Below are 25089 nucleotides of genomic sequence, written 5' to 3'. Positions count from 1 at the left end.
AAAATTATAAGAATTTACTGCACATAAGAAGGGTGTTGTTTCATTAAGTTTTGTTTCAGTTATGTTTACATAAACAACGGTTTGAAGTATCACCAGAATCACCAAAATGTGACTGACATGAAGCGGGTGAATGCTGCTGGGAAAATGGTGCTAGTCGACTTGCTTCATGCAGGTTTGCTACAAACCTTCAATTTGTAAAAACAAAAAAACAAACACAAAACACCCCGTAGTATATGCGAAGCTCAAGAAGATGAGGTATGACTGTTGTCAATGTAAAATTTAAGTCTATTAATTAACTCTAGCTTCCTTGACAACTTTAAAAAAATGTACGATATATAGAATTTCTACTTGATTGCCACTGCTTTCCTGTCTTGGTAAAAGCTTAGCATGAGATCAGTCCCAGAGGGTAAAATATAAAGGGTCACTAGTAACAAAACACGCCAGGAACTCCTGGGGTATTCATCACGCAAACATTCACATAATCTCCACCATTTTTCACACGGAGAAGCAGCCTCGCCTCTGGTTCCAGAAAGATGAGTGATTCAAACTTTAGTTCTGCCAAAACAGTTATCCAGGGCAGCCCCGGTGGCTCAGCGGTTCAGCGCCGCCTTCAGCGCGGGGTGCGATCCTGGAGATCCCGGATCGAGTCCTACGTCGGGCTTCCTGCATGGAGCCTGCTTCTCACCCTGCCTGCTCTCTCGGTCTGTCATGAATAAATAACTAAAATCTTAAAAAAAAAACAAAAAACAAACAGTTACCTAATCCCCGCTGGATGTTTCCTCATCTGTGGGACCCAAGTGTGGCAATGAGGTAGATCTTGCAAAGCCTTTGTGATACTACATATGAAACCTCTAATTATCACTACCATTATGCTCCCCGAGGCAGCCATTTTAACAAGGAAAGTTGCTAACACGAGAGAGAAATCTATTACTTTGAGTAAAATCCCTCAAAGAGAATTTTCTCTCTGAGGCTCTGGAATCCTTTCCTCCGGTCTCGCCTCGTCAGGTTTCCTCAGGGCACTGTCTGAGGAGGTCTCTCCACACGCTTGGCGGGACTGGAGTCGGACTCCCCGAGCCTGGCGACAGGCTGAGGAGAACAGCCAAGCGCCGAAAAGATCGGATTCGTTGTGTTTGGAGCGGATCAGCTTCTCCAACGTGAGAAAACCGGATCCGGAGGGACTGAAGGAGGGACAGAGGAGACCCGGGATTTCTCACCTCCTCCGTCGCGTCAGGAGGGAGGTCGCGAGGTCGCGAGGTCGGGGAAGGGCTCCAACTTCTTTCCGAGGCGGGCGCCTCGGCGGAGCCCACCAGCCTGTCTCGTACCGGTTGGCTCACTCGCGACTCCTCGCTCACCCTCGCGCTCACCCTCGCGCAGCTTTCCAGGGCTCTCAGACCTAACCACTGACCGCCCCGCGCGACCGCGTATCCCGGCAACGAGGGCGGGGCGGGGAGAGGGCCGTCGTCCTGATTGGCCAATCTTCGGCCTCGGCCCTGGCAACTACAAGGGAGGCGAGAGTAAACCGCTCTCGCGAGATTGGAGGGCTAAATTTTTGTTGTTGTTGTCTGGATACGTCCGTGCTTTTCTGGAAAAATTGGAAAACAGCGTCTTGGCTGGGAAGGAACACTTTATTGGAAATCCTTAGTTTGCTTTCTAGCTACAGCAGCCTCTCTGTGTGCCCGACCTGAATTCACGCCTAGCGAGTTTTATTATAGCGCCATGTCACCTCACGTGCTATCGTTTTTATTTTTATTTTCTATTTTTTAGTCGTTTTTAAGAAACGTTGTTTAAAGTTATTTGTGATAGGAAGGCTTGTACGTTCTTTTCACTTATTAAAGATCGTTTCCCTTCCTTTTGGAACCCCAAAACGTACACATTAAGTATAGATGCGTTTCCGGGACCGTCTATTCCTCAATTGGTTGGAAGCTCCCTTTCAGAATTCTTTTGATCCAAGTTCGTGAGGAAGGATGAATTAAATGGACAATGGTTCTAAAATAACTATGTTAGTATCGTTGTTTTAAAAACAAAAACAAAAACCACGATGTTAAGAACTGCTACATCTCATATCCCACCTCTCTAATAAAGTAACTTGCAGTTTGTTTTCTTCCAGTCTTCCTACAGGTGCGATTGCAGCTATATTTTACTTTTAGCGTGGTTTTTTTTTTTTTTACATTATTTCCAACTCCCGTTTGAACCCAACATCTTTGCAGCGATCATTTGTTATCCTTTTGTTCACTGTAGTGAATGGCAGTGGCATTTACCACTCCAAAATATGCCACTTTGGAATAAGGATTATTTTGAGCTAAATGCAACTGGAAAGAAGGAGATACAAGAAAAGCTACCATTTCCCGACTTGCCTTAAAAGCAGGACATAAATTTCCAAAGAAAAGACAATAGTCACGGGACACAACTTTAGACCCGTTGTCAGCCTAGAGACTACATGAAAGAAGCTACATAACAAACTTTACCAACTGGCCTTTATTTGCCATTAGCTCCCCATGTTTGCATGTACATAATCGGCTGCCTCTAAAGACTTAAGAACCTTTTCTTTTCTTCCGTAAATACTGTTCCTTTGTTAAGATATTATATAAGCCCAGACTCTAGCCACCTCTTCTATTTATTATACATGTCAATAAATTTGTTTTTCTCTTGTTAATCTATCTTTTGTTGCAGCGCCCCCACGGATAGCCTAGAAGGGTAGTAAGAAAAAAGATTCTTTCCCTCCCAATAACCTCTGTCCAAGCGCTCGGTACACTGAATCGTCGGAGAGAAGCTACTGACATTACGCAGATTTCTCCCTGAGTACCTCCAGACACATGGGAAGGGGGCCCAGCATTGGATACTTTTATGTTTAAAAACAACGTTTAGCTTCGGAAAATCTCAGGAGACCACAGAGTAAGTTCGAAGGGGTCGGGCGGGACTGCGCTGCCCCGACGCAGCGTCCGAGGCAACCTCCGGCAACCGCAAGGGAGCGCGCAGCCCCTCGGATCAGGATTTAAAACATCCGGATTCGGCGCGCCGGCCGCTCAGGTCCCGCTGGCGCGTGGCATTGTGGGATTTGTAGTCCCGGCCCGCACCTCGGACTACAAGAAATAGTTCCCCCAGGACACAGAGAGGGGGCTGGGGCTCGCAAAGGATCTGGATTGGGGCGACCGGGCCCAACGCCCGGCCGTCAGCTCCGCCTTGACAGGCGGCCCACGGCGCTTTAGGGAAGTGAGGCTCACCTCGGCGGCGGCCTCGGCAGCCGGGACGCACACGCTTTGCGTCACGGCGGGCTGAGACAGATGATGAATTCCGGTGTGCCTGTCAGGGTTGCTGTGTCACTCGGCCCGCTCGGCGCTCCCCCTTCGCGTCGCCCTTCCGCGCCGGCTGTCGGGCTCTTCCGGTGCGCAGCCGCCCCTCACCTGCAGGCCCTGCGCCCGCCGCGCTTCGGCGCACCCCCGGCGTCTCCCGCGGACTGATCTCGCGCGGTGCCTGGGCCCCGGGCGCCCGACGCACCAGGGCCATGGCGAGCAGCGCTGCCAGGTACCGGCTGAGCTGCTCGCTCCCGGGCCACGAGCTGGACGTGCGGGGCCTAGTGTGCAGCCTCTATCCGCCGGGGGCCTTTGTGTCCGTGTCCCGAGACCGCACCACCCGCCTCTGGGTCCCAGACAGGTGAGCGCGGCGAGTCCGGGGCTCCCGCCACCCACCCCGCCCGGGTTGCAAGCTTCCTACTGTTGGTGGGAAAAGAGGGACGCTTCCCTGCCGTTCTCCTGCGCTCTTCCCGGCCCGGGCTCCATCCCGTTCGCGCTCCCTCCCAATTCTGCGCGCACAGTGTAAGAAACCTGTGAGATTTAGGTGGAAGGAGCACAGCTTTCGGGTAACAGAGACGTAAATTCTTGTCCTTAACTTGACCACAATCGAGTAGGTGACCTTGGACGAACCTCTTATGTTTTGGGCTATGATTTCCCACGTTTCTTTTAGATTTGAAAATGTACTGATGCCAGGTGCAACGCAGCCCCCACCCCCCGCCCCCAAATGAGACGTTGTGAGACATCTGACGTGTAATTGAAGTAAATCCTTTCCTTTCCCTAGAATTTGCTCTGTAGTCAGCCTTCCCTCAAGTTTAATTTTTGAACTAGGGTTCTCAAAAATTGCACGGCAGAAAGTTGCACTGGCTCCTCTCCTCGTTGTCCAAATCAGAGTTTCTTAGTCTGGGGTCTGTGGTGGGCCTGGATGGCGGGGATGAAACTTTTCACATATTTTATGGATGTTTGGGGATGTGCTGCTTCCTTGAGAGAAAGCCCATTGCCTTCAAAAGGATTGTCACAGAGATTGAACAAAAAGAGAAATTAAGGAACGGAAGGTTGAGCTCAGGTTCAAATCAAGATCAAGGGGTCAGTCCTGATTTGGTTGGTTGTAACAAGAAATTTACAACCTGGGAGACGGATTTTAGTTCGGAAAGAAAATTTAAGGTGATTTGCTTTGTTATGTAGGACATCTCCCGTTAGTATAGTTTTCACTCAGAGTTTGGGTAACCATGCATAAATTCAGATAGATGGTAACTATTGGTTGTGTGCCCCCTATTTGTTTACAGTTCTAAAGAAGAGTAAGACAACAGACAAGTTCCCTGTTTTAACGGATCTTTCTTACAGTCTGGGAGGAAAGGTGGATCAGAAAAAATGTAAATATATAATTGTTCATTGGCATGTATACTATGAAAACAAATATAGGTAGAGAATTGAGTGGAGGAATGCTAAGGAAGGAAGCCCCTCCCAGGAGGGTTTCAGTTTAGTTTTTTTGTTTTTTGTTTTTTGTTTTTTGTTTTTTGTTTTTTTTTAAAGCTCACACCAAGATGAACCTGGTCATGGGAGCAAGGAATGAGAAGTGTTGAATTCAAAGAGCTCTGTAGAAAGTAGTAGGATCAAGCCCAGAGACCCTGTTAAGAAGGAGGCAAGTCCCTTTGTGCAGGAGGGAATGCTCTGTGAGGTGAGGGCCAGAGCCAGATGCCATGATATGAGTGCTATGAGAAAGAGTAAGCAGAAACCTTCAGTGAATTTCACACAGGGAGGAGCGTGATTTGATTGACCTGCGGAGAGGTTCTTCTAGCTGGTGGTGGAGATTGGATTGCAAAGGGATAAATGTGGAAGTAGATCTGTTTGGAGGCTTTTGCTGTAGTACAGCCAATACAGGATGATAAACAGACTAGAAATATTGTAGAGCAAACTCCCGTGTTGAATTGGAGGAGATGCTCTCTAACGTCTCTTTTAACTCTAAGATTCTGTGATATTCCAAATAACTTCGTAACACTAATAATACATAACGTTTTGTGTTTTGGAGTGTAATTACTGATTAACTTTGTATCCTTAAATTTTAGGGTGGTAGGGTTGCCTGCTTGGCTCAGCAGTTGAGTATCTGCCTTCAGCCCAGGGCGTGATCCCACAGTCCTGGGATCGAGTCCCACATGGGGCTCCCTGCATGGAACCTGCTTCTTCCTCTGTCTCTGCCCTCTCTCTCTATCTCTCTTTCTCTCTCTCTCAAATAAATAAATAAATATATATATATATATATATATATATATATATATATATATATCTTTAAAAAAAATTGAGTGTGGTAGAAGCATATACCCAGTAGGATAAACATTACGGTAAGGATGCGTGCTGTAGTAGTTGAGTACCTGTCATTTAACTTCACAGGTTTTGTAGAACTCTGCTAAGATTGTCAAGAACTTAGATCACTGAACATTTGCATTTATCAGGAGCTTCAGGAATTTAGGGCTGACATCATCTATTTGAAAAGTGCTGTGTTTTATTTTAAACTCATGTTGTTTTTGGTTTGGTTTTGTTTTTTAAAGATTTTATTTATTTATTTGAGGGCAGCCCAGGTGGCTCAGCGGTTTAGCGCCGCCTTCAGCCCAGGGCGTGATCCTGGAGGCCCCGGCAAGGGACCTGCTTCTCCCTCTGCCTGTGTCTCTGCCTCTCTCTCTCTCTGTGTGTGTGTGTGTGTGTGTGTGTCTCTCCTGAATAAATAAATTAATTTTAAAAAAAGATTTTATTTATTTATTTGAGAGAGAGTGAGAGCGATCATAGAGAGGGAGAAGGACAAGCAGGCTCTATGCTGAGCACATGGCCCAATGGAAAGCTCAGTCCCAAGACCCTGGGACCAGGACCTGAGCTGAAAGCAGATGCTCAACTGACTGAGCCACCCAGGTGCCCCTTAGTTTTGTTTTCAAAATCATTAATGAATTTATTCAACTAACACTGATTGAGAGCCTGCGTTGTGCCACACACACACACAGGAGTGAATAACCGGTGATTAGTGAGATAAGATTGTTTTATTTCTCACTTCCAAATGCTCAAAGTAGGATAACTCATAGTCACTGGCTCTCTTGTGGTCATGAATCTCTTCTACATCCATATCAAAAGCGTCCTCAAGGCTGATGTCCTGACAATTTCTATTTCATGGTATATTAATAAAGTTAATGTGCTGTAAATGTTTGTAGCCAAATAATAAATGAAAATTGTTTTCTCATGTACATTGTTGATAGAGTTCTGGATCAAAGTAGTTAGTGTACAGATAGATTGGGAATGTTGGGGGGGATTTAATTTAGTTTTAGTGCATCCCTTCATTCTGGGATACTCTAAACCGATACTATCTTTCGCAAAAGACCATTGAAAATCCAGGAATTCTCTGGGCCTTCTGAAGACCCCTCAGAATGACGATGTTATTTTTTGGGTGTACGTGGAACTGAAACAGTCAATATGCCATTGTTTCAGACTGCTTCAAACCTCCATAAGCCCACTTCAAATTTCTCAAGTCTGTTACCAACTATTGTGTTGCCTTTTGAAAACGACCTGTAAATGAAAGATGCAACTTCAAATTTAAGATTGTGGTCAGCCCCCATGGCCCAGAGGTTTAGCGTTGCCTTCAGCCCAGGGTGTGATCCTGGAGACTGGGGATCGAGTCCCACGTCAGGCTCCCTACAATGGAGCCTGCTTCTCCCTCTGCCTGTGTCTCTGCCTCTCTCTCTCTCTCTCTGTGTCTGTCATGAATAAATAAATAAAAATTTTTATTTTTATTTTTATTTTTTTAATTTTTATTTATTTATGATAGTCACACAGAGAGAAAGAGAGGCAGAGACACAGGCAGAGGGAGAAGCAGGCTCCATGCACCAGGAGCCCGATGTGGGATTCGATCCCGGGTCTCCAGGATCGCGCCCTGGGCCAAAGGCAGGCGCCAAACCGCTGCGCCACCCAGGGATCCCAAAATAAAAATTTTTTAAAAATTTAGGATTGTGTGCCCATCTTCCCTGACCATGCTGAGGTTGAAATGACTTCTCCCTCATGTAAACTCTCAACATTTTGGGTCTTAAGTCAAATAGTTCCTTGGAGTTTGTTAAGAAATTAGAGCCATTCTCTTCCTAACCTCCATTTCCCTTTCTTGGAGACAAAATTTTAATCTTTTTTACCTGCTTATTTTTACTTTACTTCCACGTGTATGTATAAAGTGCTTATTGTGTCTTTTTATTTTTTAAATATTTTAGGCATTTTCTATTCCTTCTATGCAGTATTAGAATTTAGCTCTTTCTACCCCCTATTAACCCTCATCACATATGCATTTTTTCTATACTCTGACCCTTATAGTTAAACTTAATTTAGATAAAATCAGTATTTTATTACAGAACAGAGTCTATTTACACCAGAGCTGTGGAATAAACTATAACTTTTCCTCAACCATTTTATTATCTGCCTGTAGCTAGTAAGTGCCCTGTTTTGGGGTTTTCGTTTGTTTCATTTTCTGTGTATTTATCTCTAATTCAACTTCATATTCTTTGCTAGTTGTCTAAATCTCTTCTAAGACCTTTAGACACACTGGATATTTTACAGTTTCATCTTCCTGGCAATGAAAACTTTCTGACCCTGGTCTCTACTCCTGGTGCACAACCAATCCTGAGATCTCCCTTCATTGTACTCTCCACAGTTCCTTCTTTGGGGCCTTTGTTTTGGATTTCTATTTTCTCTATCTTTTTACTTTCTTAGTTTTCTTTCTTTCTTTCTTTCTTTCTTTCTTTCTTTCTTTCTTTCTTTCTTTTTTTCTTTCTTTTTTTTTTTTTTTAAGATTTTATTTACTTATATGATGGGAGTGGAGAGGCAGGGAGCCCACACAAGCAGGGAGAGTGACAGGCAGAGGGAGAACGAGAAGCAGGCTCAGAGAGTCTGCGGGGCTAGATCCCAGGGTCCTGGGATCATGACCTGAGTTGACAGCAGATGCTTCACCACTTAACCACCACCCAGGTGCCTCCCTAGTTTATTTCCTTGATGCCTAATTGGAGCATATCTTCTAGGAGCTTCCTGTGAAATACATTGCACTGATAATAAATGTATTAAGACGTTGCAAGTTTAAGAATGATTTTATTCTGCCTTGCTACTTGAGTAATAATTTAAATGTTTGTAGCATTCTAATGCCCAAATAATTTTTCTTCAGAATTAAGGAGCCATTGATCCTTTGTATTCTAGCCTCTAGTGTTACAATTGAGAAGTCTGAAGCCATTGTGATTCTTGAGCTGTCATTTTTTTCTCTCTGGCAGGCTGTGTATATTCAAGCATAGTTAAGGGCCATTAGTGGGACCTTTAACGTGAAAACTCGTGTCTGTAAATTCTGGGACATTTTCTTAAGTCAGTTCTTAGGTTTCTTTCTCTTGATTTCCTCTGTCCTATTTTCAGGAGCTTGAACTTGTTTCTAAATTTATTTTCTCTCTCCCTCTCTCATTCTCTCCCTGCTGTGTTCTCTCAGAAATTGCCTTGACTTTTGTGAAATTATGCTCATATTCTATGGTTGAAATATCTTCTAAGAATGATAGTGATTTTTTTTAAGTTATTTTCTTCTTAGTGATCTGATTTCTTTAAATAGGTTTTTCCCAGGATGCCTGGGTAGCTCAGCAGTTGAGTGTCTGCCTTTGGCCCAGGACATGATCTGGGATCAATTCCCACATCGGCCTCCCTGCATGGAGCCTGCTTCTCCCTCAGCCTTTGTCTCTGTCTCTGTCTGTCTGTCTCTCTCTCTCTCTCTGTCTCTCTGTCTCTCATGGATAAATAAATAAAATCTCTTAAAAATAAATAAAGATATAAATAAATAGGTTTTTCCCCCTTCCTATTCTTTTTGATCACTGTATTTCATGCTGGAGAGGGCTTTCCCCAGACCTGGTAATCCTTATTTTGTGCTCGTTGTTAAAGAGTCGAGAACTTAAAAAGCTCCTGGGAGGCTCTGCTCACAGTTGAGGCTGCTGGCTGTGAGCTTCACTGTGGGGTTATCTGGCTAGACCATTTCACTGGACTGATCTACCTAAAGGAATGTGAATGTACATGCTCCTCATACCCCAAGGCTCAACTATGCCTTGTGTCCTCCTAGTCAAAGATTTTCAATTTTCCTAAAGAAGAAAACTTCAGGCTTTTGCTTTGTGCAAGAGGGGCTATTTAGATATACATACTGTACTAATGGGTACTAAGTTAATGTTTTATAGTGTGAAAATATCCTAGTAGTCGTAAGGCTTATCAATAGTAGATTCTATTATCCAATTGAATGAATATTTCACTTCACTAGGTATTTCTGAAGGTAACAGTCATGGATAAATAGAAATAAAGATGGAATATAAGAAAAAGCCACTTGTTTCCCTCCTTTTCCTTGCTTATTCTTTCTGTTAATTGACATGCTCTTCCCAATGAAATACAAATTAAACTTCAAATCTGATGTGAATCTCAATAGTAGCTAATAAAATTAAATATTTAATGTTTAACTTTAAAACAATAGATTCTTAAAGTAGTATGTACCGTAAAGTTCAACCTAGATACTAAAAGAAAGTAAATACTTTGACAACTCATGTCCTATGCTAAGTAAGGGGAGAATGTATATCTTATTAATTACCATGTCATGTCTTTCTAGTCCTAACAGGGGCTTTACAGAAATGCACTGTATGAGTGGCCACTCCAATTTTGTGTCTTGTGTATGTATCATACCTTCAAGTGACATGTACCCTCATGGACTAATTGCCACTGGAGGAAATGACCACAATATTTGCATTTTCTCACTGGAAAGTCCAGCACCACTTTATATACTAAAAGGTCACAAAAATACTGGTGAGTAGAATGCTTTGGGTTTTTACTATTTGAAGTTTTATCCTCTTGAAAAGAAAATTCACATATTTGCATTCCGTACAATTTATTATATTTGTTTTACCTATATCTATAGCTTGGTAGTGAAAACCTTTTTGGACCATCATCATTCTGTAAATTCTATGTTGCAGATTTATTGTCATTGGTAAAGGTTGACGTGCTTATATGTAGAAAGTAAAGTTCCATTAAGCAGCTGTATAATTTTAATACCATTTCATTTGTAAATACTTTCTTATGTAGCTCTAAAATAGGGTTTGGAAACTTTTTCTATAAAGGGCCAGATACTAAATATTTTAGTCTTTGCAGGCCATATGGTCATTTATACAACTATTTAACTCTGCTGTTGTATACAAAAGCAGCCACTGACAATAAGATAATGAATGGGCATGTCTGTATTTCAATAAACCTCTATTTATGGACAGTGAAATTTAAGTGTCATAATTTTCGCATATCAGGAAATAGCTTTTAATTTTTTTCCCTCAATCACTTAAAAATGTAAAAACCATTCCTAGTTTGTGCACTGTACAAAAATAGGTGGCCCATAGGCCTTAGTTTGCTGATCTCTCTTAAGGATAAGAATTATCTTTTTTTTTTTTTTTTGAATCATCATTACACCTAAAACAAAATCTAATTTCTTATCAAATATCCTGTGAAGGCTCAAATTACACTCTGTTATCTCATAAATTTTTTTTACAGTTTGTTTGAACTGTGACCCAACTAAGGTCCACATGTCTTTTAATCTATGGATTTCTTTCCCTTTTTTCACCCCTCTCTATTTGGAACCAGCTTATTTAACTTGTAGGATTTCCTACATTCTGAATTTTGTTGATTAAAGTCTCATGGTTTCCTTTTAACATGTTTGTCAATCCCCTGTATGTTTCATAAGCTGTTAGATCTAGAAACTTAATCAGATTCAGATTCAAGTTTTAGACAAGTACACATTTAGGTACTATTATGTATTTTCTGTCGTAGCACATTAAGAGGCACTTAATATCTCTGTGATGTTAAGGTTAATTAGTAGATTCAAGTGTTGCGTCATTCATTTTAAATTTCCATCAGTCTTTTATGTAATAGTTTTTAGCATGTATTGATCACACACGGGTCTAGTATGTCATTAAGATTTGTGAAATCATTGTATTCTAATTCTACCATTATTTTTGCATTTAATAGCTAGCATTTTTTTAAAATGTAGAATTTCCTCATATTCTTTGGTTACATGTGAGACTTTTATACAGGAAGAACAGGATAAATACTCTTTTACTGAGTTTCAGGATGAGTAGTTTCCTAGCATCTTTTTTTTTTTTTTTTTCATTCTCAAATTTTCCCGTATTTGGATTGGAAACCTCAATTGCCCCTGTGAGCTTTTGACAAGATCTTTAGCAGTCTTCCTTGCTTTTGGTAGTACAGAATGTTCTAGGTTCACTGTATGCATTTTTCGTTCTAACCCGAAATCAGCTGTTTTGCCAAGAAGCCCTGTGTTTTTTGCCTTTTTTTTTTAAAGTGAGAATAAAAAGTGGAAACCTCAGTTCAGACTGTAATGGTACTCAACAGGATTTTTTAAAACTTAATCTTGTTTTATAATTCTATAAAACATATATATAGTTTCAAAGAAAAAAGAATTCAAGGTATATTCAAAAAAGTCCATATTTAGTCTGTATTGCCTTCTTGTACCATCCCTTTCCTTATACTTTATTAACTGTGTTAACAGATATGAATGTATATTTATATTGCTCCTTTATATGTAAGATAAAAGATAAAAAGATAACATACCCTATGCAATTTTCTGCCCCTCCTCTTTTTGCTTAGTAATATTATTACCTTGGAGATCTCTTTATTACACTGTATAGAAATCTTATTCATTCGTTTTTACAGTGGCATTATAATTTACTGTTTAGTTAGCTTTACCATGGCTATTCTAGCTTATTCCGCCAGTCCCCCATTAATGGACATTTGAATTTTCAATCTTTTGCTAGTATAGATAATGCATTATAAATGGTTCTGTGCATGTATCATTTCATTCTTTTGGAAGTGTCATTTAGATTTAATATCCATTTCTGGATCAGAAGGTAAGTGCAGGGCAGCCCAGGTGGCTCAGTGGTTTAGCACCACCTTTAGCCCAGGGTGTGATCCTGGAGTCCCGGGATCGAGTCCCACATAGGGCTCCCTGCAGGGAGCCTGCTTCTCCCTCTGCCTGTGTCTCTGCCTCTCTCTCTGTGTCTCTCATGAATAAATAAATAAAATCTTTAAAAAAAAAAAAAGGTAAGTGCGTACTTAATCAAAGCTGAGTGTTCCCTATACTTATTGAAAGAGATTTATTTTGTTATTCATTCTTTCTGCCTGATCTTGAAAGAAATTTTAAGAAAGAAATTTTCTGAGTGCTCTAAAATAATGTTTCTCTTGAATTATATGTTACATTGATCTCTGGGAGAATATAAAAAGCATTCCCAATTACAACTATCAAGATATGCTTATGGTTCTCTGTTTTTAGACATTAATAATGTATTCATATAAGAATCAGATGATTAAATTTACTACCCTTCTGGATATTTGAATTTAAAGAGCAACTGATGATACATACACTTTAAGTTGATTTTTTTTAAAAAATTGAACTATTTGAAAAGCAACTTTTCATATAAATGGCAAAATTTACTTTGATTTCAATATTCAAATACAGTAATCGTATTTTTATGTGTATAGTAAACTCTTTCAGTCTTTGTCCCTGTGACTAAGCATGGGTAATACTTTACAGATCCACAGAAGATATTTTCTGTTCCAATCACCAAGACTATTTCTCGACTAATTTTTTAAATTTAATTTTTAATTTTATAATGTACAAATATATTACATGTATATATATTTAGTCTCCAAGGAGGAGATATATATATTATATATAATAAATAATATAAGTGACTTTCTGGAGTAGAGTAGGGTAACAAAATTTGGGAAATGTTTAATCAATCAATATATATATATATATATATATAATTCTTAAATTACATCCAGTAAGAAATATCTTTTTTTTTTTAAGGTTTTATATATTAATTCATGAGAGACACAGAAGCAGAGACATAGGCAGAGGGAGAAGCAGGCTCCTTGTGGGGAGCCCAGTGTGGGACTCGATCCCTGCCCGGGATCACACCCTGAGCCAAAGGCAGACGCTCACCTGCTGAGCCACCCAGGTGTCCCTATCTTATTGATATTTTACAAGAGTTTCAGGAAGTCTCCTAGATGCCAATTATGTTTTTCAAATAGTCTAACATATAATGAGTCAAAATAGGCCAAGTTATGGTATAGTAACAGACACTTCCATGATCTCAGTGTTCTCGCACAACAGTTTTTCTCACCCACCATATACATTCATCGTGGATTAGTGAGGGGAATCTGCTCATCAGAGTTTCTCAGGGGCCCAGGCTGATGGAGGCTCTCTCTATATGTGCTTCAGAAGCTTGTTGTAGCAGTGAAAGAGCAATGTGATTAATAATGCATTGACTCTTAAAAGCATGTACCTAAAAGTGTCAGCCACCGTTCATACTTTTGACTAATGTAGATACAATTGGCTGTGCCTAACATCATGCACAAAAAGGGCAAGCTACCACAGTCTGCCTCTGGTTATCAGTTATTCAGCTTGTTCTCTGTTCTTTGTGCAGGCAGAAAATACCCACCATTCTCTCAATGTCAGAAAAGCTGAAATTCCCCTCCAATTACAGCATCAATCCCAAAGTTAAGAATCTCTGGGTGATAGTGTTGTTTGTTTTTTTTTAATTAATTAATTAATTTATTTATTTATGATAGTCACAGAGAGAGAGAGAGAGAGAGAGAGAGAGAGAGGCAGAGACATAGGCAGAGGGAGAAGCAGGCTCCATGCACCGGGAGCCCGAGGTGGGATTCGATCCCGGGTCTCCAGGATTGCGCCCTGGGCCAAAGGCAGGCGCTAAACCCCTGCGCCACCCAGGGATCCCCTGGGTGATAGTGTTTTAAGCATCAAGGAGATGAGGCTTAGGTGTTTTGACATCAGGTCCAGATATAATTCCTCTTAAAGTCAGAGATCTGTGGGCTAAAAACACATGTTCTCTGTCATCCTTTCACCCAGTCAGGATACAATTGTGGAACTGTAGGGTAAGCACTATCATTCAGAAAAGGGAATGATGCAAGACAGCAGTTCCTAATCTGTAGTCATTCTGACATCTAGATGGGCAGCTGTTTCCAGGACTTGGCTACTATGAGAGTGAAGAGATTTTTGTGATCTGGTCCCTTGGGTCTCTAAAAGGGGTTTGCTAGTCCATTGTCCTTTACAGCTCTACTTTGGCCCTCCAGGGTATTCTTTCTTTTCTGTTACTCTCCTTGGTCATCTTGATGTATACCCTTCTTGGAGACTAAACTCAGCTTGCCTTCTGCCTGGAGGTTTGGTGCTTAGGGGTCATTTTAAGTTTTGAACAGTCACAGACTTTCTTTTAGTTCTTGGCAGTGCAACTCTCTTGTTGGCTTCTTGCCCATTTGGTTCTAGTCAGACCTCTGTGTACCCTCAGTTGTAGTCTGATTTGTTGTATTTCTCCCCCTCTCTCCTTTCCTCTTTCCGTACATGCCTTTCCGGATTTTACTCTTGAGGCCATGAGCCTGTCCGACCTTAGTGGGAAGCTGCACGCTCAAGTTCTTTTCCCTGAGCCATTTGTTCAGCTGAAGGCAATTATTTTCATGGTGACAACCTAATTTGCTTTGCTTTGGGTATACTTAAAATCCATTTAGAAATTTTAGCACTGTACATGCTGGTCATGTTTTTTATTTGTTCCTCTTGCATGACTTAGTTTCAGTTGTCCTTTGCTGCTAAAAGGCCTTCTCAGGTTGGTATTTTATCATTTGGGGTTGAGAAGTAATTGGTTCTTCTAACCCCGCAAGTCCTTAAGTTTCTGACTCCATTCCTGCTTGAGAACCAGCCACGTCTTGTTCTCATTCCATTATTTTAGTACTTAGATGTAGCTGATAATGACACCTATCACTGAAGTCCCATTTTCCAACCTCTTTCTTTAAAGCTAGTTTATCATGCTAGTTTATCATGTCTTGGGTTCTCGCGAGCAGCAGTTTTACCAGATATTCCTCACTGCATAAGGATTACCACACTTCCACTCTCTGATTAGTGTCCTCCTCACCACCTGCCCATTAAGCTAATGCCATTTGTGGGTTCTTGTTTCATCAGGGCCTGGCTTGTGCTACCAATTTCTAAATCAGGCTAGATGACATTGTGGTAGCAGACAACTCCAGAATTGCTGGAGCTTAACACAATGAAAGTTTGCTAGTTACACATCTAGTGCAGTGCAGCAGGGGGCTCTGCTTTGTAGAACTATGCAGGGATCTAGGATGACAGATGCTTCATCTTAGTATGTGCTTTCACAGACATTGGAGGAGCAGAGAAGGAACATGGCTTAATCGTGTACCTGTCCTTTAAGCTTTCACCAGCCAAATAACATTTCTGCTCATCTGGGCAGCCCTGGTGGCTCAGCGGTTTAGCGCCGCCTTCAGCCCAGGGCGTGATTCTGGAAACCCGGGATCAAGTCCCATGTCAGGCTCCCTGCATGCAGCCTGCTTCTCCCTCTGCCTGTGTCTCTGCCTCTCTCCCTCTCTCTGACTCTCATGAATAAATAAATAAAATCTTAAAAAAAAAAAAAAAAGACCATTTCTGCTCATCTTTCAATGCCAGAACAAGTCACAAGGCATGCCTAAAGCCAAAACAACTGGGCAAGTTCAATATTACCATTTGTTTGGAAGGTAAAGAGCACAAAATATCTGATGAATATCACTAATGGCTATCACACACATCACAATATTTATCTATTCTGTGTTTTTCCTGGAAACTTAACCTCTTCAGGCCTAGTGTTGGATTGATGTTCTGGGCTGATGTCAACCCTGGATTTCCCTTTGCCAGTGTATTTCCTAGAAAAAATTCTCATATTTTTCTCATTCTTAACTTACACTTTTGTTTTGGTGTAATACAGCTATCACAGCTTAAGAAAGCTGTGACATAGGGGCTAAATATATTTGTATACTAGAAAACGACTGTATTCTATCCTTACATTTGATTGTTAATTTGGCTAGATGTAAAATCCTATGTTAAAACTATTTAATCTCAGAATTTTTTGTAATGATTTTATTTATTTATTCATGAGAGAGAGAGACAGAGACACAGGCAGAGGAAGAAGCAGACTCCACACAGGGAGCCCAATGTGGGACTCGATCCCGGAACTCCAGGATCATGCCCTGGGCCAAAGGCAGGCACCCAGGGATCCCAAATCTCAGAATTTTGAAGGCATTGCTCTATTGGCCTTTAGTGTAAGGTATTAACTGAAAAGTTTGGTGCTGTTCTAATTTCCCATCTTCTCTGTAGAACATACTTCTTTCTGGTCTCTTTGTAAGCTTTTAGATCTTGTCTATTTCTGATGATACAAATTTTCACAATGTATCTCTGTCTCTGAAAGTGCCTTTCATTTGGCACCTTTGTGGGTTCATTGAATCTAGACATTCATGTCCTTCACTTTTGAGAATCTTTCTTTTGTACTGTTTCTTTGTCCTCTCTACCCTGTCCCTATTATCTATTTCTAGAATCCCTATTTGTTGGATATTGAACATTCTGAAATTATTTTCTGACTGTTTAAACTTTTTCATTTTTTGTTTCTTTTTAGTCTAATTCTCTGGGAGACTTTGTTTTTCCTAGTGCCATTTAATTTTGGCTTGGGTTCTTCTACTTTTAGCTTTTATTTTTCGTGTTCTCTCATTTCTTTTCTTCTATAATATCTATTTGCAAATATTATAGTATTCACTTTTTTGTTTTTTGCTTCCTTTTTAAAAAATTTTTTTTTTTTTTTTTTTTTTTTTTAATCTGAGAGAGAGAGTCTCATGTAGATTCCACACTAAGTGTGGGGCTCAATCTCGGGATCCTGAGATCACAACCTGAGCCAAAACCAAGTGTCAGATGCTTTAACTGACTGCATCACCCAGGTGCCCTCCCTGCCTCCTTTGCTTCCTGAAGTTGGATTTGTCACTTCTGGATTGCTTACCCCTTTCCCCCTTATTTTTATGTTTGGATTTTTCTCTTTCATGTTGGAGACTTTGATTAAATGGTTGTTAATATTAAATTGGCTGCTCATGTTTAAGAATGAGGTATAAAGTTGAAATTTTTTTAGCTTGTGTAGATGAAGCTTGGTGATTGCTGGGCTTCATTAGAAGGCAATTTGATGGTGGTCTGACCTTTAGATGGGACGCCCTTTTACATGTCTTTATCTGAAGTTCTTTAGCATTATTCAGTCTTCTAGAGCAGAATTCTCCTGCCTCTTGCCTGGCTGCTGGTATTAGAGAAGAAATGAAGATTTTTCATTTATTTCCCTTGTGTTTCATGGGGCTTCTTATTCCAGACCTTTATTTTACCTGACTTCTTGAATCTGCAAACTGTACTTCAGTTCCTCCAGTGAATAAACCTTGAGTTTCCTGCAGTAGATGAGGATGTACTTTCCCGACACAGTAGACTGAAAGTAGAGATCTAGCATTTTAAGTCCTCTGCCTAGCCCCATTCTCCATCAAACCTAGTAGTTGGAAATTGAGTTCCATGAGAATTCCCTGGGGGAGTCACTTGATTTTGGTCTTTTTCTGTGGGTGTTTAAATTATAACCTCCACCATTTTGCTAAGTCAATTACGTTGTTTTCTGTTTTCTTTGTCCTTATAGATTAACACCATTGATAGCTTTACTCTGAACAATCTACCAGTTTTTTTTTTGGGAGATTTACTTATTTGAGAGAGAGTGAGTGAGCAAGCGTATGACTGGGGGGAGGGAGAGAGAATCTCAAGCAGACACCTCATTGAGCATGGAACCTGACACATGGCTCAATCCCAGGACCTGAGGAAATGACTTGAGCCAAAATCAAGAGTCAGACGCTCAACCAACCGAGCCATCCAGTCGCCCCAACAATCGGCCATTTTTAACCAGAACTGTCTTTTGTTTCTGTATTTTTAGATAATTTTTCAAATGTTTAATTTTTAGCTTATATAATTTTACATTAAGATAATAAGACATTTAATTACCTATTCCGATACTGTTGAATATTTAGCTGGGCTGAAGTGTTTTTGTGGTTTTTTTGTTATGTTAACTAAATATCAGGTCACCTGGGTGGCACCTGGGTGGCTCAGCAGTTTGGCGCCTGCCATCGGCCCAGGGCATGATCCTGGAGTCCTGGAATCGAGTCCCACATTGGGCTCCCTGAGGAGAGCCTACTTCTCCCTCTGCCTATGTCTCTGCCTCTCTCTTTCTCTATGTCTCTCACGAATAAATAAATAAAATCTTTAAAAAAAAAAAAACTAGACTAAATATCTGTATAAACAGCATTTCAAAATCATTTACATTAACTTTCTGTGTGGTTTTTATAACCAGAAGTCACTGTGCAACCCCTTTGATCCTGCTTCTCATTTTATAGATGAGGAATCTGAATTTGTCCCTTGGTCAGACAGTCCATAAGTTGTACAGCCTCAACTTGTACCCAGACATTCTGGTGTAGAGTCTACTCTTGATCACTACACTCTTTTTCATCTCCATTCAGTAAGCTTAACTAGCCAAGGTACTCTCAGTTCAGAAAGTGTTTTTAAAATGCAGTGCTTTGGGAGCTCCAGGGTGGCATAGTCAGTTAGGTGTCTAACTCTTGGTTTCATTCAGCTCAGGTCGTGTTCTCAGGCTCGTGAGATTGAACCCTGTGTCGGGCTCCATACTCAGTATGGAGTCTGCTTGAGATTTTCTCTCCCTCTCTCTTTGCAGAAGTGTTTTCTCTCTCAAATAAATAAATCTTTAAAAAATTAAAAAATAAAATTGCAATGCCTTAATAACCAGCAAGGTTGAACATTTTTCTGTATAACACTGTATTAACTAATGCCTTTTCCCCCTTCAGTTTGTAGTCTTTCATCTGGAAAATTTGGGACATTACTGAGTGGCTCATGGGACACCACTGCTAAAGTCTGGCTGAATGACAAGTGCATGATGACCTTACAGGTATAATAGTAGTTCTTTGTGAATGTTCTACATGATAACTAAGTGTGATGATTCTGTGGCAACCTATATTAATTCCCGTTTCACTCACAGGGTCATACAGCTGCAGTATGGGCAGTAAAGATCTTACCTGAGCAGGGCTTAATGTTAACTGGATCAGCAGACAAGACTATTAAACTGTGGAAAGCTGGAAGGTGTGAGAGGACTTTTTCAGGTAAGATCAGAGTGACAACTTTTATAGTCTTATCATTTCATATTCACTCCAGTGGTGTTTTCTCAAAAGTTTAGAAGCATGAAAATGGCATTTGAGAAACATCAGTGTATTTGAATCATTTAATTTGGGTAAATGTAATTTTTCTGACAATATTTCAAATCTTGTAAAAGATATGAGACCTCCCGTAAAGCAACTAGATGTGTACTAATAAATGGCTACTTGATGAGATTATAATATGGTATACAATTTTTGATTTAACAAGTTCAGCCTGAAACTTCCAAACATAATAATATATAACATAATCTTCTTTTTTGAAGATTTTATTTATTTGAGAGAGTGGAGAGAGAGAGCATGTATATAAGCAGGCAATGGGGCAGAGGGAGAAGCAGGAGCAGACAGCCTGATGTGGGACTCAATCCCAGGACTCTGGGATCATGGCCTGAGCTGAAGGCAGACATTTAACTGACTGAGCCACCCAGGTGTCCCAAGTATAGGCTTTATGAATAGTGGGTCACTATTGTTAATTTCATATATAGAGGAAGACATCATTAGTGCTTTTGTGAGTTTTGAAGTACATTATTTAGTAATAACAAATTTCAGACTCACATTGGGATTTTAGGTGGGTAGTCTTTTTGAACCTCACCTATTAAATAACTCCTGCACTGAGGCATCTGCTTACTGATACTGGTATTGCTGATTTATCTGTGGAACAATTAAACTTTTGTTGTGAATTTTTTATTTATTCATGAGAAACAGAGGGACAGAGAGATAGAGACACTGGCAGAAGGAGAAGCATGCCCCATGCAGGGAGCCCAGCGTGGGACTCGACCCTGGGTCTCCAGGATCATGCCTTGGGCCAAAGGCGGTGGTAAACTGCTGAGCCACCATGGCTGCCCCTTTTGTTGTTTTTCTTCTCTTTTATTTTTCCTTGAAAGTTGATCACTAGTCTGGATAATACTTTCAAGAAGTCCCTTTGTGCAGATAAAAATATTTGTAGATGGACAAGTTATAACTAAGCATCACTGTGTTCCTTCTTCTGTACATACAACATATGTTATCAAGTTGTCATTAATCTTCAATAACTTGGTTGAACAGCAAATACTGAGCATGGGAAATATTTTTGATTCCTGATCTCTTTTATTAGATCATAAGCTTCAGAGAATTTTCTGTCCCTTGAAAAATAAAAAAAGTAATATCTTCTGTACTGCCTCAATTAACATTAAGAGAAATTGAGTTTTATGAAGTTTTAAAAATATTTTAAATCTTTTGATTAATGGAATATATGTATTTTTCTAGTTACATAATTAAGAATATAATGAACTTTATTCCATAAAATACTGCCTTTAAAAAACTTGATCATTAGTTTTTATTGTATCATTTTAATGCTTGTATTTGTATATATTATGAAATGTTTTTGTTAATAAAGCAGTGATGTTTGGTTTTATATTTGTGTTTTGTTGAATCAAAAGAAGTGGGATTATAAGGCAGGAAACTTGGATTCTTGTTTTAGCTTTTCCACTAGTTGTATGGTTTCAGAAAAGTTAATTTCTCTCGACCTATTCTTTTTTTTTAAGACCTTATTTATTTATTCATGAGAGACACAGAGGGAGAGAGAGAGAAAGGGAGAGAGAGAGGCAGAGACACAGGCAGTGAAAGAAACAGGCTCTATGCAGGGAGCCTGACTTAGGACTCGATCCCAGATCTCCAGCATCAGGCCCTGGACTGAAGGTGGCGCTAAACCGCTGAGCCACCTGGGCTGCCCTCTCAACCTATTCTTTCATAATTTAATAAAGTTTACCTTTTTTGATAGTTTTTATTTCAAATTCTTAAATAATTGAGATCTTTTTTATGATTTAATTCTTAATTTTCATTAGTGCCTTATAAATGTTAATTTTAGTATTATGTGGTGAGAAATTTACAGGCTATTTGTCATGTTTGAATGTTTTGTTTGTTATAGATTACTCTTGTTTTGGGGGATGAAAAGTTGAAAATGAATTGTCAGGTAAAAAAAAGAGTTGTTGGGATCAGAATCTTCTTTCTGGAGAGCTTTAAGAAGTAATTTACAGAAGATAAAATAAATGTAAATAACTTCCGAAGACTGGTAATAAAAAATATTGTAAACCTAAAATAACCAATTTTGATTACCAGGCTTTCCTACAGAAAAAAAATGAATTTCTCTGCCTTGAGAATTGGTTTTTACTACTCACTGATTATGTTTTATAATGTTAGTTTAACACATAGATCCATCAACCAAATTATCTGTCTTAACTGGTTTATATTATTCTTTTAATATAGGGCATGAAGACTGTGTAAGAGGTTTAGCAATTTTGAGTGAAGCAGAATTTCTTTCCTGTGCAAATGATGCTAGTATTAGAAGGTGGCAAATCACTGGCGAGTGTCTTGAAGTATATTATGGACATACCAATTATATTTATAGCATATCTGTCTTTCCAAATTGTAGAGGTAAGCTTAGCACATAATATGCATTTCAAATTTTGTATTGAGCATTGTTCCATTCTTGAGGTGGGGGTAAGAGGGCTAATTACTTAAATCAGTTTACTATGATTTGAATAATTTAGTAGCTTTATCTCAAGCATCTTCTCATGAAGGAGAAAATTATGTGATCATGTTTATATTAGTTCACATTTGGTGGTTATGTCAAAGTTTTTTGAGTATTTAAGGAAAGACTGTATAATTTATTGGTGCAAAGTATATAGCATGTAAGGTGTGAAATGTAGAAAATGTGATTTTTGAAGTTGTATGTGTATTAGTGATAAATACATGAAATGTAAAACTAAAATAGTGTGGGGTTAAAAAGTATTCTTAGGCCTTCCTAGAAAAATGGTATATAATACATATATTTAATTTTATTTACTCAAGCTAATTTTACCTATATTCATTAATTTTAGATTTTGTGACAACAGCAGAAGACAGATCTCTAAGAATCTGGAAACATGGGGAATGTGCTCAAACAATCCGACTTCCAGCTCAGTCTATATGGTGCTGCTGTGTTCTAGACAATGGTGACATTGTGGTTGGTGCGAGGTATTTATATTCTAGTCAGTCAATAAATATCATGTATCTGGGCCTCTGGTGGACTCTAGTGCACAGAGATAAACTGAGGGAGCTTCAGGTGAATCGGGAAATCATATGTGTGTATCTGGACTGAAAAAACAGTACTAGGCAGGACAACTTTTACATCAGTGATAAATGTTACATTACACCGGTCTTATACTACAGGTTGTGCAGTCAAAACATTGAAAACAAAAGAAATTGGAGAAGATAGAGATTAGTGTGGAAAAACTTTATGAAGAAAGAAGAAAAAATTTGAATTTAGTATTGAAAGATCCTGAGTAAGAAGGGAAATGAGAATTTCTCTCAAAACAAATGGTATGAATAAAGGTGTAGCATGGACCCAAGAGTCAGATGTGTGTGGAAAATGAAGGAAAATAGTAGAGGACTCATGCTGGGAAATAGTAGGGATTACTGATAAGGTGGTAAGGCAGTAAAGTGGAGAACCTTGAATGCTGGGCATTTTTTAGATTCCGTGCTTGGGGTAAAGAGTTCTAGCTTTTGAAGAAGTGACGTGATTAAAGCATAACCTGTGAATTATTACATAGGTAGGCTGAATTTAACTAGTGGTGACAGTGGACAGGAAAGCAATTTAGAAAGCAGTTACAGTAGTAGGGATGTGTCATTATGAAATAATATCCTCACAGTGGTAATAGATAAAAGGCCAAAATACAAGATATTGCAGAGGAAGAATGATCAGAAGAAGGATGAACGAAAAAGGTTCTAACTTTGGTGATTGCATTAATAAATTGGGGCAGTGGGAGAATTGGTGTGGTCCAGAAGGTGAGGACCTCAGTTGTAGACTTCTGAGGTCTGAGTGGGATGAGCCACACTCATGCCAGATCTGGCATGGAAGGCAAGGAAAAAAGCAGCAACTGTAAGGGATGGAGGTCCTAATAGAATCAAGGTAACTTACTTTTTGGCTGGGCGAAGGGAAAATCTGTTGGCTTAGTCCTTTTCTCCCTAAGCATATTTAAAGTTGAAGAAAAATGAACAAACTGAAAGGGTGAAGTTCCTGTTAGTAGAAGGTTAAGTACAAAACCAAGTTCTCTGTAGAATTGAGCAGGATTAGTGAATTTGAAAGTGGCTAACTTGCCTTTCCTACCCAAACATAGGGGTTGTCTAGTCCAAGGCAAGGCTGGTATTTTCCTGATTAGGATTACATCGCTAGTTAATCAGAGTAAAGATGTAAAGATGGACTCCACGTTTCCCGAATGGACAGATAATGAGCATCTACTATTTTCTAAGCTTTGTATTGAGTATTTGAATCCTTTGTACAAAGCAAACCAACACATTGTCCTTCTTTATAGTCTTGTACTTATATAATATTGACATGAAGTGTATATGAATGTCTCTAGATTTTTATGATGCTCAGTACTGAACTTGGAATTCAAAATTGTGTCAAATATATATTTCTCTGTTGTTTGCCAGTGATTTTTCCCTTAAATTATATATTTTTTTACCCTAAACATGGCTTTAGAAAGCAACAGAGGATAATGTGTGAAATCAGCATAGTGCTCTACTCAGCCATAAATACATAATAATGTTTTTCATATTCATAAAATACAGATTATTTTTGCTTTGGATCATTCAGGTGTGATAATGTTCATGCACTATGGCAATGACTTCAGATGTGTTTGTTTTTTTCCTTATAGCGATGGTATTATTAGAGTGTTTACAGAATCAGAGGATCGGATAGCAAGTGCTGAAGAAATCAAGGCTTTTGAAAAAGAACTCTCTCAGGCAACCATTGATTCCAAAACTGGTGATTTAGGGGACATTAATGCCGAGCAGCTTCCTGGGAGGGAACATCTGAATGAACCTGGTAAATACTTCAGCGTATATAGTAATAAAAAATGCTAACACGTTCGCCTTTCAGAATAATTAGAATGATAAGAAAAAAAGAGGTTCTTTTGCTGGCATTAAAGTGTTATTCTTATTGCTAGACGGGGATTTTTTTAGAATTTTTACTGTTAACCACTGTGAGAAACCATATTCTTGCCTCTGTCTCATAGTTTTAAAACTTTGAGCTAATAAACTCCTCATAAACAGGAATCCTTCAAATAAATCTCCTAGTACTTAGCTCAGACACAGTAGGTACTCAAAAGTCACTCATTTAATACCTTTCAGTTGATTGGATTCTCTGAGAGAGGTTATATAGATTAAAAATGAGTTCAAATAAAGCAATGTCTGCTTAATGAGTTGGGGATCATTTGAGTTTATATCAGAGGATGGTGGTTATTTCAAGTGAAATCTAGATATATTCCTGATCCATTATATCAGTGGTTCTCAGAACTTGGTCTACAGACCCTTAGGAATTCTGAGGCTCTTTCAGGATGTCCACAAAGTCAAACTAATTTTATAACACTAAGCTGTTATTTGACTTTTCCACTGTGTTAATATTTGCACTAATGATTCAAAAGCAGTGATGGATTAAAAAAAAAAAAAAAAAAAGAACTGCTGGTTCCTTGTATACATTCAAGGCAATGGCACCAGGCTATTCTGGTAGTTATTATGCTCTTCTCTAGCATGTAGTTGTATTAAGAAAAAATAACTAAAAAGCCTTTTGCCCATAAGAATATCCTTGATGGGGCAGCCTGGGTGGCTCAGCGGTTTGGCGCTTGCCTTTGGCTCATGA

The 25089-nt window shown here is 39.4% G+C and overlaps 2 protein-coding genes across 8 annotated transcripts in view; one reads left to right on the top strand and one right to left on the bottom strand.

The window, feature by feature from the left end:
- Positions 1-3370, bottom strand: part of IFT74 (intraflagellar transport 74) — an 85054-nt gene extending 81684 nt beyond the window's left edge. For 3 of the 5 annotated variants that reach the window (XR_012038132.1, XM_072841575.1, XM_072841579.1), the window contains exon 1: positions 1215-1440. The gene's annotated coding sequence lies outside the window, so the exon portion shown is untranslated. Of the gene's footprint in view, positions 1-931; positions 1441-3221 lie in introns of those variants that run through there. The other 2 variants (XM_072841576.1, XM_072841577.1) reach the window with 2 other exon arrangements.
- PLAA (phospholipase A2 activating protein) overlaps positions 3210-25089 on the top strand; it is a 37823-nt gene continuing 15943 nt past the window's right edge. The window contains exons 1-8 of one of the 3 annotated variants that reach the window (XM_072841574.1): positions 3483-3651; positions 4574-4660; positions 9919-10112; positions 19068-19168; positions 19259-19379; positions 21675-21842; positions 22289-22424; positions 24107-24276. In XM_072841574.1, coding sequence (XP_072697675.1) covers positions 9941-10112; positions 19068-19168; positions 19259-19379; positions 21675-21842; positions 22289-22424; positions 24107-24276 — 868 coding nt within the window. In that variant the 5' untranslated portion in view covers positions 3483-3651; positions 4574-4660; positions 9919-9940. Of the gene's footprint in view, positions 3652-4573; positions 4661-9918; positions 10113-19067; positions 19169-19258; positions 19380-21674; positions 21843-22288; positions 22425-24106; positions 24277-25089 lie in introns of all 3 variants that reach the window. The other 2 variants (XM_072841572.1, XM_072841573.1) reach the window with 2 other exon arrangements.

The sequence above is a fragment of the Canis lupus genome, chromosome 10 (genome assembly GCF_048164855.1).
Source record: "Canis lupus baileyi chromosome 10, mCanLup2.hap1, whole genome shotgun sequence".
NCBI classification, from domain to species: Eukaryota; Metazoa; Chordata; class Mammalia; order Carnivora; family Canidae; genus Canis; species Canis lupus.
The sequence above is the reverse complement of the archived record's forward strand: the minus strand, read 5'-3'. Positions and strand labels throughout refer to the sequence as shown.